Source organism: Schistocerca nitens, unplaced genomic scaffold (genome assembly GCF_023898315.1).
Source record: "Schistocerca nitens isolate TAMUIC-IGC-003100 unplaced genomic scaffold, iqSchNite1.1 HiC_scaffold_431, whole genome shotgun sequence".
In the NCBI taxonomy this organism is placed as follows: Eukaryota; Metazoa; Arthropoda; class Insecta; order Orthoptera; family Acrididae; genus Schistocerca; species Schistocerca nitens.
This window is the reverse complement of record NW_026045964.1, coordinates 180,429-195,273: the sequence shown is the minus strand read 5'-3', so window position 1 is coordinate 195,273 and position 14,845 is coordinate 180,429. Positions and strand designations below refer to the sequence as shown.

The 14,845-nt window shown below is 43.3% G+C and overlaps 1 protein-coding gene across 1 annotated transcript in view; it reads left to right on the top strand.

Annotated features, from left to right (window-relative positions):
• Positions 1-473: 473 nt before the first annotated feature.
• The window catches only part of LOC126232124 (circumsporozoite protein-like), a gene marked incomplete at its 3' end in the record, with an annotated part of 146,480 nt that continues 132,108 nt past the window's right edge, over positions 474-14,845 (top strand). The window contains exon 1 of the mRNA XM_049942433.1: positions 474-583. Within this exon, the coding sequence (XP_049798390.1) occupies positions 474-583 (110 nt within the window). The remainder of the gene's footprint in view (positions 584-14,845) is intronic.

The window sequence follows — 14,845 nt, the reverse complement described above, 5'->3', positions numbered from 1 at the left end:
CACTCAGCTACCGGGGGCGGACAGTTTTGCGGTGAATGACAATTTAGTAAGCAACTTAGACTTATGCATAAGCTAATAAAAGCAGCAAAGAAGATCTATGCCGTTTGGTAAAAAGGCGTTCTCAAAGCTAGAAGCTATTCATATATATATATATATATATATATATATATATATATATATATATATATATATATATATATATACGAGGCCTGTTCAGAAAGTAAGCTCCGATTGATTGCCAAATTGAAACCACAGTGAACATCAGAAATGTTTTACTTGTAACAATTAGCTACACCTTTCAGCTACTTCTCTACGTAGTCGCCGTTCTGACTTAGACGTTTGTCATAGCGTTGTACCAACTTTTCAATAGCACTCTGGAGCAGTATCATTAATATTATTTTCTTTAAACAAGTCTGAGTTGAATATTATTAATCAGTTCAGAAGTATAGTGAAGCAACGTTATCGGACTTAAGATGGCCGACAACAATATGAACACCATCTGCGCCTCTCGCTACTTACAGCAGTCACGTCCGGCATCAAGCACGCTCGAGATAGAAGATCAGAAATTGAAGAAGAAGAAGAAGTGAGAACGAAAAAAGTCATCAGGACATTTGTTCCAAGAATGAAAATGATCATAGATATTAGTTTCCCATCTAACGGTTCTTTGTAGGTCATGAAACATTTAATTGATATTTTTCGTAATATTTTTGTAAAGAAAGTTCGTCATTATCATTTTTTGACACTTTGTAACTCGTAACGAAGTTTTTCGTGGTAAATAAAGTTCACCTTCACGAAAGTTTATCGGTAAAGTGTCTGCTCCAGGAGGCAAGCCGTACGCAGTTCACATTACTTTTCCGTTCAGTATTTACTTTGACCTGTAGTAGCTCTTGTCTACCAGGTAGACTTTCCTTTGGCAAATTTCTGTACATTGTACTGCTGAAGGCAGTTCTTCTTTGATCTGCAAATTTTCAGTCCTGGCTGATGACCAAGTGTATATACTAAACACAATACACATTTCACATGAAAACGATTGGTAAAATACTTACTACTCTTAACTTCCTCAAGCCTTCGTCGAGGTACAAACCCAAAACCGTTTCCTCTATTTGTCTTGGTATCGGCTAACAACTACAGCCGTGTGCTAGTCTTATTATCCTGTACGGCCCTGCGTAACCCAATCGCCAGTTTCTTTTTCTACATAATAGGTGATTTCGGCTGAGTCCTTAACAACACTATATCATTTACTTAAAATTATAGTGTATTCCTCACACCACAGTCATATTTTAATTTCCTACATTGGGTACACTTGGTTGAGTTATCCAAGACTTCTGCGTATCTATCCTTTGAACTTTTCTGCCCCTGGTACCCCAGGTAATGGAACAATCCACTCGTTACTTTCCTCCCTACCTATTAACACCTTGGCTCGTGAGTACCAAGTCGCAACATGCAATAGGAGATCGTGAATCTTCTCGAAGACTGACCCATAGTTTTCCCACTTACTGTGCTGACTGGATACGAAGGTTCTTGTAAATCTGGTTAATTCCTTAAAAATTCTCTCCACCGGAATTTCTTCTGGGTCTTAAGAACTACTCCCATGTTGAACTGGTAAAATAAGCAGCACTGTCGGACACCATAGCCGGAAGTTTGCCTGGATTTGGTGTGCAGTCCTTTACCATAATTCGAGTTATTGGCGATGCTGTGGAGGTTTTTACAGTGTACAGTTTTCACATCTTTTGTGAATGTATCGTACACTGCGCGGAGATACTCAACACCACCGCATGCCTTGCGTAAGCATCCCACTGTGTCAGTTGACACTGATCGTGAAGGGTTAGTTAGTACCACCATACGTAACACGTTCTTTCTTGACCTGTCCATTGGCTTGGTCTTCTGGCATATTTCGCGGGTTCGTATTACACCTTGTACTTGTCTTTTGAAGTTATTGGGTATGACAGTACCTTTTTATGATTTTTATACACTTACTAATTCCTACGGGCCTCCAAGTCATGCGCATATACCAGATGAAATCTTTCATGAACGACTATGTTATACACATGAACCAGACACTTGTTTTTATGTCCCTCCTACAGAATAGGACTGAATTTTCTATTTTATATCGCTCGCTTAGGGCACACGGTGGATCCTGAGACAAGACTGTTGTTACCTCATTCCCAGTCGGATCTGAGTTTTCCAGTTTGGCCACGTCTTCACACGTCTGCAAGAACTTTTGCCTATGTGTTTCATCCCTGACTGGCAACATGTTACACTCAGAATCCTGTTCAGTCAGCTCGGTAATCTTATCCACACTACGTGGTAGGCGTGATAAAGCATCTGCTACTACATTGTTACATCCTTTGATATATATTAATTTAAGTAGGTACTGTTGTAAGGTTAGATCCCACCGGGACAACCTGCCATGTAAAACATTGCACGTAAGCAAAAAGCTAAGAGCTTGATGATCACAATATACTTTATTGGCTTACCGTAGAAGTTAAAACATAACTTTTTAACAGCCCAAATGACCTCTAAGGCTCCCGGCTGTGATACTGAATAGGAGTGCCAACAACTAGTGAGCACTCGACTTGTGAAACCGATCACTCCTATATCTTTGCAACTGATCTCATCTTCTCCTTGAAACAGACAACATCCTAACCCATTTAATTGCTTCTTCGTTCTCAGTTGAGGAAATTCCTCAATCGCTTGCATTCTCTTATGATCACGAGCGATACCTAAGGGCGAAATAACTTTCCCTAAAAATTTTATTTAGTGCCCACTAGACTTGGATATCTCGAGGTTTCTAGCCACCCTTGCGTCTGTGAATTTTGGCAATACCTTCTCTAAAATCTCTACATGCTCTTCCCACGTTGGGGTGACAGTAAGTAAGCCTTCCACGTATAACGCTACTCTATCTAAGGGTTCGTGGCCAAGTACTGTACCACGTGCTGTTTTAAATACGCCTACACTAACACTCAGGCCAAGTTGCAGTGCTCTGAATTGGTAGCCTCTACCACAAAATATGATGCTATACACTTGTTGGAAACTTCAGTTAAAGGAATCTGCCAGTAAAACTATTTGCAATCTATTGCTGTCAAATATTTAACACCAAAGAATTTTTGTATATGTTATTCCATATTCTCCAGTCTGGTGTGAACTGATACAGTTATAAATATCTCCAGTATCTAAATCCAGACGAATTTGTGGCTCTGAGCACTATGGGACTTAACTTCTTTGGTTATCAGTCCCCTAGAACTTAGAACTACTTAAAACTAACTAACCTAAGGACATCGCGCACATCCATGCCCGAGGCAGGATTCGAACCTGCGACCGTAGCTGTCGCGCAGTTCCAGACTGTAGCGCCTAGAACGGCTCGGCCACCCCGGCCGGCTACTATTTGGTGACAAGAAGAAAGGTTCTATTATTCCCCATTCAATCATTTTCCTAATTTCCTTGGTGACTGACTTCTTCTTGATGTACAGCACGGATTAAGTGGCACGAAAAAATATGAGGTATCACCTCTATATTGTACTTGTATTCCTTGATGATACCTGGTTGGCCTGTAATTACATAGAACTTGACCTAATTCGACTCGCTTGCTGCTACTCTGATTCTCGTGTTTTCGAGATAATCAGCTTTTCCACGTGAGGCAGATTATCTTCTCCAGTGCCTGAGTAGCAGAATCCCTTATTATACACTGTATTGAAGATTTGCAACACGCGTGGCCCCCTACACATAATCTGGATACTTTGGCAGTATTTGCCAAGTATTTCCTCTGTTCACAACATCACCAGTGACACTATTCTTCCCTCACTGATAGAACTTATTTCACCTTTGGAGAGGTCAATATTTGCTTTCCTCTCCCTGAGAGACTAGGAACTCAGGATATAGGCAACTGAGAGTCCTCGGACTACGAAAAAGGTGGCGCTAATAGGTTCCTCTGCTACCATTATTACAATCTGAACCTGGTATTTTATCAGCCGAGACTGGGCGCCAATACCACCTGTCACCCTACAGTTTTCCACCGGTTAATGTCCGTAGTATCTGGACCTGAGAAATTTTCATGAGGTATTATACACTCATTACGTTCGTGGAAGTACCTGTGTCTGTGATTATATTAACGGGTATGCCACATATGGTCGCTTCTACTGCGGCCTCCACAAGTTCTCTGTCCGTCTTCTGACATGGACGCTGTTCATTCAGCAGACATGGCTAATATCGGGATCATCGCTGTTCCTCAACACTGACATGTCGTTGCCATCAGTGTGAGTTATGTTGCCCTCACTCCGCCGCAAGACCAACAATGGAGAGCTTATTGCGGCCGAATCTAGTTTAATGGAACAGACAGACCGAGCAAGTTTCCGTCCGTTACTTCCATTATACACGCACAAGTTTTGATTGGAACTCTGCCGCTGAAGTGTCAATATTAAGGTGCATACAGCAAAATATTAAAGGCTATAAAAGTACATGGAGGTATATATATATATATATATATATATATATATATATATATATATATATATATATATATATATATATATATATATATATCACAAGAAGATACTTTTAATCCTGAGAGGATAAGAATAGTTGGAAAATAAATACAATACTATACAGGGAATATAAGATTAATCTTCAACAGATAGTGGCGGCGATGTAGAATTTTCTATTGTCGAGTAATTTCTAAAGGGAATGCACAGAAGATAGTTCCTGTTATTGGTGGTATTCGTTGCGGTACGCCATCACTCAGTCATTTAGTTGTGCGTTGTTGCTTCTTGTATAGAGAGCTAGTGCGTTTTGTACCAAATACGTGCTGTATTTCGTGTGACGAATCCTGGTTAGACCTATGAAATAGGCAGAACGGTTAGCTGTCCAAGGCTCGCCTGTGCCGGGGGACAGTGAACACGCTGAAGCAGGTAACCTCACTGGGTATACTGGAGCCGATGTCGGCAAGGAATCGCAGTAATTAGTGATCTGGGTGCAGCATCTCTCACAGGACGGACCTAGCTGATCGCCTATACCAGATCAGTTCGCTGAACTTCTACATAAGTTAGGAGAACGTGACACAGAACACGATCACTTAGAAGCAGTAGAAACGAATGCGATCGCTTGCAAGCAGAACCTGAGATGGAGCGTTATAGGAAATTAGTCCATGAAGTGAAAGAAATAAAGGCTGGATTTACAGAATGAAGAAGGGCGTGCAAAGGTTTACCACAATCAATACAGTCGTTGTCCACGCCGCTAGAAACTTTAAAAGCCGCAGACTGGGCTGTCGAGGAAGAAATAGCGTCACTGACTGATCTGTCCGATAATCTTGCACTATATTGAAATAAAAATGTCGAACAAAAATTTGCTGAGGAAGCAAAGAACAGAGAATCTGAATTGAATAGATGGTTAGATACACTACTGGCGATTAAAATTGCTGCACCACGATGACGCGCTACAGACGCGAAATTTAACCGACAGGAAGAAGAAGATGCTGTGATATGCAAATGATTAACTTTTCAGAGCATTCACACAAGGTTGGCGACGGTAGCGACACCTACAACGTGCTGACATGATGAAAGTTTCCAACCGATATCTCATACACAAACAGCAGTTGACCGGCGTTGCCTGGTGAAACGTTGTTGTGATGCCTCGTGTAAGGAGGGCAAATGCGTATCATCACGTTTCCGACTTTGATAAAGTTCGGACTGTAGCCTATCGCAATTGATGCTCGCGTTCGTCGAGATCCAACGACTCTTAAAATAATATGGAATCGATGGGTTCAGGAGGATAATACGGAACGCCGTGCTGGATCCCAACGGCCTCGTATCACTAGCAGTCGAGATGACAGGCATCTTATCCGCATAGCTGTAACGCATCGTGCAGCCACGTCTCGACCCCTGAGTCAACAGATTGGGACGTTTGCAAGACAACAGCCATCTGCACGATTAGTTCGACGTCGTGTGCAGCAGCATGGACTACCAGCTCGGAGACCACCGCTGCGGTTACCCTTGACGCTGCATCACAGACAGGAGCGCCTGCGATGGTGTTCTCGACGACGAACCTGGGTGCACGAATGACAAAACGTCATTCTTTCGGATGAATCGAGTTTCTGTTTACAGCATCAAGATGGTCGTATCTGTGTTTGGCGACATCGCGGTGAGCGTGTATTCACCATCGCCATACTGGCGTATCACCCGGCGTGATGGTATGGGGTGCCATTGGTTACACGTCTCAGTCACCTCTTGTTCGCATTGACGGCACTTTGAACAGTGGACGTTACATTTCAGATGTGTTACGACCCGTGGCTCTTCCCTTTATTCGATCCCTGCGAAACCCTACATTTCAGCAGGATAATGCACGACCGCATGTTGCACGTCCTGTACGGGCCTTTCTGGATACAGAAAATGTTCGAGTGCTGCCGTGGCCGGCACATTCTCCAGATCTCTCAGCAACTGAAAACGTCTGATCAACGGTGGCCGAGGAATTGGCTCGTCAGAATACGCCAGTCACTACTCTTGATGAACTGTGGTATCGTGTTGAAGCTGCATGGGCAGCTGTACCTGTACACGCCATCCAAGCTCTGTTTGACTCAATGCCCAGGCGTATCAAGGCCGTTATTACGGCCAGAGATGGTTGTTCTGGGTACTGATTTCTCACGATCTATGCACCCAAACCGCGTGAAAATGTGATCACATGTCAGTTCTAGTATAATATATTCGTCCAATGAATACCCGTCTATCATCTGCATTTCTTCTTGGTGTAGCAATTTTAATGGCCAGTAGTCTAGTATAAGCAACGCGATTACGGATCGCGTACATCCTCAGGTAAAGTGTGGAATACAGCTTGTAAGGAGGGAAATTGCAAACAACAATGTTGAGGTTCTGCTACCGCTGAGTCAGACGGCACAGCGCACAGAAACGAACGTAGCAGCGAAGCGCTGCACAGTGTTGTGACACGAGTCGCAGTCCAGTAGACGGTAAGAGGCGTGTTGTGGCGTGAAATGCGGAAATACGTGTCGTAATGAAGGCCACTGTCCGAGCGCGTTCGAGCAGCCACACTCACGCACACTGGATAGTCAGAGTCAGTCAGTAGACAACATTCGTCAGTTGTGGGGGCAGCACCTCCAGTCTCTGACTTCTCGTTTGAAGAAGGCTCGATTAAACAATGACAGTTTCGACCTTATGCTGATGAAAAGAAATCTATTCACAGGCTTGTGTTCATTCGATGTTTTTAAAAATATATTATCTAGTGCTTGGAGTGAGAGACATGAAAACCAATTTCTTTTTTTTCTGACATTCAAGGTGAATCAGGTTTACGGGCCACACGCATGGCAGAAACTTGTGATAAACAACAACAAATCGAATAAGTATTTCTAGCGAAATTTTGGTCACTCGGTACTCAAGAGCGTTTATGTAAACAAATCGACAACCCAGAATTACATAACTCAAAAGGAGGGTTCTCTGAGAAAGTATTTCGAAAGGTACATAAATAAAACAGGTTACTGGGATGAACTCATGTCTAATAGAGACGTCATTCGCTTACTGAGTATTAGGTTATCTCACAATATTTAAGGAAAGTTGATCAATCTATCTGAAAATGATCTTGAGCAATTTATGTCCGTGCTAGTCTCTACTGACCGCATACAGGAAGACTCGAGGCATAGTAATCGGTATGTGAACGGTAATGGATCTTCACCTAAGCGAGATAGACGCAACCGTTTTCCACACAGCAACGGCAATGGAGATGGAAGGAGGAGTAATCACAATCTAAACGACAATTGGTAGAAAAACGATTGTGGCAATCATTTATTTGACCTAAAAAGGCGTCATGAGAGACAAAGCACTCAACCCTTAATAACAACGAGAAGTGGGAGAAATACTGGGCAAGGAGGATACTCTGGAACGTCGAATACAAATCAGGGAATATCGCCTAGTAATTCGAACATGCAAGGTAGCATGCGAACCAGTGGCATAGTCTTATGAACAGGGCACTAAGTTGGTTGGTTGGTTTAAAGACAGGGTAAAGGGACCAAACTGCTAGGTCATCGGTCCGGGGCACTAAGTGCCCGAAACCGGTAAAGAAATTAAGTTTCTTTTATGCAATTGGTTGCTTATTATTTCATTATACACTGAAAAGTCTAAGAAACTAGGACACCCGCTCAATATCGTGTAGGGCCCCTGTGAGCATGCACAAGTGTCTTGGTCTCCACTAATGTCTGAAGTAGTGCGTGAGGGAACTGACGACACGAAACCCGTAGGGCCGTCCATAAATCCGAATGAGGGGGTGCAGGTCCCTTCTGTACAGCACGTTCCAAGGCGTCCCGGATAGCCTCAATAAGCTTCATGTCTGGGGAGTATGGTGGCCGAGGAAAGTGTTTGAAGTTAGAAGAGTGTTCCTGGAGCCATTCTGTTGCAATTCTAGACGTGTGGGATGTCGCGTTCTCCTGCTGGAATTTCCCAAGTCCGTCGGAATGCACAAAGGACATGACTGCATGCAGGTGATCAGAAAAGATGCTTACATACCTGTCAAGTCAGAGCCGCATCTAGACATATCAGGGATCCACGTTACTCCGGCTGCACACGCCCCACACCATTGCAGAGCCTCCACCAGTTTGAACAGTCCCCTGCTGACAAGCAGAGTCCATGGATTCATACCCGTATACGTCGATCCACTGGATTCAATTTGAAACGAGACTCGTCCGACCAGGGAACAAGATTCCAGTCATCAACAGTCCAATGTCGGTGTTGACGGGCCCAGGCGAGGCGTATAGCTCTGTGTCGTGCAGTCATCAAAGGATATACGATTGGGCCTTAAGCCCCAAAAGCCCATATCGATGATGTTTCGTTAAATGGTTCACACCCTGACACTTGTTGATGGCCCAGCGCTGAAATCTGTAGCAATTTGCTGAAGGGCTGAACTTTTGTCACGTTGAACAATTCTCTTCAATCGCCGTTGCTCTCGCTCTTGCAGGATCTCGCTCCAGCCGCAACGATGTTTTACCGGATTCCTGATATTCACGGTACACTCGTGATTTGCTCGTCCGGGAAAGTCGCCACTTCATAGTTACCTCGGAGATGCTGCGTCCCATCGCTCGTGCGCCGACTATAACACCACTATCAAACCGACTTAAATCTTGATAACCTGCCTTTGTAGCAATAGCAACCGATCGAACAACTGTTCCACACACTTTTCTCTTATATAGGAGTTGCCGACCGCAGCGTCGTATTGTCCCTGTTTACATAGCTCTGAATTTGAATATACATGCCTATACCTGTTTCTTTGGCGCTTCAGTGTAAATGACAACAGTTGCTGAAGATGGATAAAATACTCTGCAAATTAGGTCGTAAAATATTGCATGGATTCTGAGCCTAGCACTTTCGTTTGCGTCGTAAACTACAGATCAATTCTTCGTCACATTTACTTCAATAATCGTGAACTGAGCCTTACATTTAATTATTATGACTGCGTGACGTAAACACTATAAAAACCAATGATGAATTTAGAACAATCTCGTTACGATAAAAGTCTGTAACCACCTCAAAATCAGGCGTGCTACTGTAAATGACTACGACTGTAAATATTTCTCATCATAAGGGTTTACCAGTGCACAGTCCCACACCTTTCCTTTATAACGTGACTTTAAATTACGCCTTAGTTGGTTTGTACCCAGTCCAGCTGAAAAATCAATCATTTGTTGTACATCTAGTTGTTTCGATGTAAATAAAATCCCCTCCAGGTTCACAGGCTCCTGAGAAATAGAAATGTCACACTAATTGTGCGAGCAGTTGTGCAGCTGTAAATAAAAGCATTACAGTTCTAATTTGCCGCGTAATGGCGGCTGTCTGGTAGCTCATGCGTGCTGCGTGCTGGCAGTGGTGCAAACGCTTCGTTATTTGAGGCAGGGCGATTACGACCACGAAATGAAAGCGTCACATAGCGGTTTAAGTCGAAAATGTATTTCACAATTAATAACGAACTGTACAGTCGTACAGACCTGGAAGACGCGGAGCCATCTTATAACGACGACAGAGGCAGAGACAGAGAAAGAGAGAGAACGTCGTGGAGAGAGACGCTGCCACAGTGTCTCTTTTATGTATACACCAAACTGTAAGACTTACAGATGTAAACACACTGAGTCGTAGCACATTATATCAAGTCTCTATTGTCACTGGTTTTCTCCAGAGTAACATTTCGTAGAATTAACAGTCTTATATTCCATAGCACTGATTTTCTGTTTCACTAGTTATCACATTAGACAGAGTCACACTGTTCCTCAATTCGTAACAAATATTAAAATGTTCCTGACAAATACATATGCAGACGCTATGAACAGGAAGCAGATTGTGTTTCGTTCACAATATTCACCTCAGTGTTCTCGCAACAACCATATTTAAGTTACTATTCCAGTCAACATGACATCGAAAGCAGATCGAGTGTCTCACTGTACTGATACTGTGGAATGTAAGGACGGACTGTTGTGAATAACTGCAGTAGCAAGCAATGGGGCATTATCCAGTTGGAATGTTCTCTCTCAGTAATTTCGAAAACGTTGAAACAATGTGGTCTTCCTCACGCTGCTCACGTCATCATTCTCTCAACGAACTCCACAGACCGCTGTAGGCCACTGTTCCTTACAACACGGTACTGTAGTCTGGACCTGTGTGTCACTATAATGAAACTGGGTAACGAGGCATACGACTGAGCTGAATATTACCGTAAGTAACCAACAGTGCATTGTTCAGTTGGAAAAACTTGTTAACCATGATATAGTAACTAAAATTAGAAAAGTATAGTAGTGAGTAAGAAATGGAGCAGTGTTAAGCTTAAACGTCTTGCTTCGCGATTACTGAATATTCTCCTAGAAAACAAGAGTTCTTCTATTTTTAACTACAGCTTGGTACCTCATGCTGATTCTGTACAGCACAGCACAGGCGCTGAGAGACTTTGGCGGGATTTTGAAGAGTAACTTTACAAATGGTGGATTGTACAGCTAGAGTCAAGTTCACTGAAGTTTCAGGTACAATAGCACAATATGCTTCATACTCACTTTGCCCTTCAAGGATTCCTTAGCTAACTACACCAAGTTACAGTAGTAGGTCATTGATCCCTTTACAATGGTACCCAAAAAGTTTCAGCACCTGACAGGAATGGTGGTGGAAAACGTGTTGAACAGTCAGGAGAGTAACAATTTGACAAAAGAATCGTTGACTGTACTGCTGGGGGATCAGGTGCCCTTGATGTGGTGATGAAAGTTAATTGTGTTTTATTAATCTATATCTACATTCATACTCCGCAAGCCACCCAACGGTGTGTGGCGGAGGGCACTTTACGTGCCACTGTCATTACCTCCCTTTCCTGTTCCAGTCGCGTATGGTTCGCGGGTAGAACGACTGTTTGAAAGCCTCCGTGCGCGCTCTAATCTCTCTAATTTTACATTCGTGATCTCCTCGGGAGGTATAAGTAGGGGGAAGCAATATATTCGATACCTCATCCAGAAACGCACCCTCTCGAAACCTGGCGAGCAAGCTACACCGCGATGCAGAGCGCCTCTCTTGCAGAGTCTGCCACTTGAGTTTGCTAAACATCTCCGTAACGCTATCACGGTTACCAAATAACCTTATTACGAAACGCGCCGCTCTTATTTGGATCTTATCTCCTCCGTCAACCCGATCTGGTACGGATCCCACACTGATGCGCAATACTCAAGTATAGGTCGAACGAGTGTTTTGTAAGCCACCTCCTTTCTTGATGGACTACATTTTCTAAGGACTCTCCCAATGAATCTCAACCTGGTACCCGCCTTACCAACAATTTTATATGATCTTTCCACTTCAAATCGTTCCGCACGCATACTCCCAGATATTTTACAGAAGTAACTGCTACCAGTGTTTGTTCTGCTATCATATAATCATACAATAAAGGATCCTTCTTACTATGTATTCGCAATACATTACATTTGTCTATGTTAAGGGTCAGTTGCCACTCCCTGCACCAAGCGCCTATCCGCTGCAGATCTTCCTGCATTTCGCTACAATTTTCTAATGCTGCAACTTCTCTGTATACTACAGCATCATCCGCCAAAAGCCGCATGGAACTTCCGACACTACCTACTAGGTCATTTATATATATTGTGAAACAATAGTGTACAATTCATTGTTTGATTAGCAACGAACTGAATTTTTTTAAAGTTTACCCCTCCATATATCGTGATTCCCCCAAGGTGGTACTATTTTAATAGTCAGGTACCTGAGGAAAATACATGGACGTTGACAACTGAAACACTGTAATTAGTGAATGGTACATTGTCCACCTGGAAAGTCACGTGTCACTGATAATATAGGAACTGAAGCGAAACGTGGTTTGTTCGCACTACACAACTCAAAGTTTACTCAAAAAACAGAGCAGACTGTTTTAGGCTACTGTACCTCGCAGCATGGTAGCTCATGGTTCTACTATAAATCAAAGTAAGCGAGCTGAATAATTATAATGTTGATGGACAAGAGAAACATTTTTAGTAATAATAGGGCATGCTGTATCTTGAAAATTATTTATCGCAGTTGTGTTAAGGAAATGAGAATGGGCTTTCTTTTTATTGCTCACCTCAATGATCACAGAGCAAACTGAAGAGGTTATTTTGTAAAAGTGTTCCTTAGAACACTGGGTCGAAATTATTCATGAGTTCTGCATTAAACCATCCGAGGTTGGCGAGGCTTGAAACGTGTAATATTATAAGTAAAGAATGGGACTTTGCAGACGTGAAAGGTTATCGTACCTACAGTGTGGTAAGCAGATGCGTTGCTTTATGTCACATGGAAGGTGCTGAGGAACACATGTGAGGGTTCAGAAGAGTACCTCCGTAAATAGTGCATGGTGCATTGTTTAGCTGGAAAATCGTGAATCTTTTACGTTGAGAGAACTGAAACAGAATGGTTTACAGTTCAACGTTTGCCCTGCAGCCGTGTATTTGCTTACTTGTATTTATATAATTATTTATCCTGTGGCAGCATGTGTGCCACTGATACTTGGTCACGAAACTAGGCAGTGCATAGCTTACAGAAAACTGAAAGCGGGATTAAGGAGTCAATAAAACACTAAAAACAAGAGATATAGAAGAAGAATTCTAACCACAGTTAGGAAACCCCGTATGGAACAGCCACAATGTGCCACGAGGGAACCATTTCTCTACTATTTGAATAGTTGGGTTTATCACTTAACATTTGCTGTTCTGGCGGTAACCTATTGTAAATGAAACCTGCTGAATACTCTACGCCTTTGTGCACAAAGCTGGAGGTAGTGTTATTCAAGTCCATGTCGCATTCTGTATAATGTTCAATGATTGGTTGTTGCAGTTTCTTCTGAACGAGTCAGCATCTTCTAGAACTATTCCCATGATGGAACATGAATATGGGGGCGGCGGAACTTTGATTCTGAGACACCTAAAAGTGGCCTACACGAAGTCTGCAAACGGACAGCGCAATTGACTCAATGTTTGAAGTGTCGTGAGTTGGCAATGTCCTGGTAGTTTAAAACTGCGTGCCAGACACAGACTCGAACGTGGGGGACGCGGTACTGGCGGAAGTAGAGGTGGGGCGAGGGGTCATGAGTCGCACTTGCGTAGCTAAGTCGGTAGGGCGCTTGCCCACGAAAGGCAACGAAGAGTCCCAGATTCGGGCCCCAGTCTAGCACACCGTTTTAGTCAGCCAGGACGTTTCACGTCGGCGCACATTTCGTTGCAGAGCAAGACTTCATTCTGGGTATCTGTGGTTGATGAGACTAGCATTTTAGATGAGGGACGACACAATTTTCAGTCGAAACATGGCGCGTCGATGGTCTTGTGGCAACGAAGAAAGAGTATGCTTTATTTACAATTCAGTAATATATGCTGCTGTTCGCTGCAAGATGGCACACAAAGTTGTTCGTAAACTCCACAGTGACAGAGCTAGGAAATATATATCGTGTGCCAGGACGAATCGTCTGTTGTCAGGGATATGATAGGAACACGGTCATCCAGAGAAAAGGTCTAGTAAACAACGTCTCTAAAATGCACACCTAAGAGGTACGAGCACTTGTACATGCAGTGCGAAACAAATCTCTTCTACTGTGACCTCTTCGCTTTCCTTATTTTGTGAGGAAGTGTTAGTGAGGAGATAAACAAAAGTCCAGTAAACGTGTGCTCTAAAGTGGATAGTTCAAATTATGAGCACTTCTTCATTAGAAGTGGTGCGTTTTACAGTAGCTGAGATGAACGAGTGGTCATACCTTAGTATGCACTTTACATCCAATGATTGCTGGAGATTTTTTCTTAATGTGGTCGATACTACAACCGATCAAAACAGTGAAAGGTAAGAGATGGCACTATAAGGGATTTGAATCATAGTATCTAGGATGAAGAATTGCTAGTATCTCTTTACAGCCCACGTTGACCAGATTTTTTTGCTTCAAGTGATCGTTGCTGTCACGCTCTCGAATACTGACCACCGCTCCTGCGACACCTTGTACGTGATGTCTGAGGAGAGGCACGATGTAAGTAATTAATAATGGGTTGCACTGCTTGAACATCACGTATTGCAACATGTCATCCATTAACAGACACAGAAGGTGTTTTAGGTATGAGTTATTTCCTCATTGGCACCAGGTTTAGGTCTTGTGTGACATACCGGGGTAACTGGGACACGTACGTGGAAGCTGGACGGAGCACCACTGGAGGTGGAGAACAGCGCAGCGTCCAGCGTGTCAACCGTTCTCCAGGAGGAGCGCCCAGCGCCACGCCCCTCCAGTGCAGGGCCTCAGTGAAGGGCCTCTGAGAGTGAGCCTTTCTGGGCTCAGCCCGGAGCCCTGCAGGGCTTTGTCTGCTGGGCGCGGCCTCGCC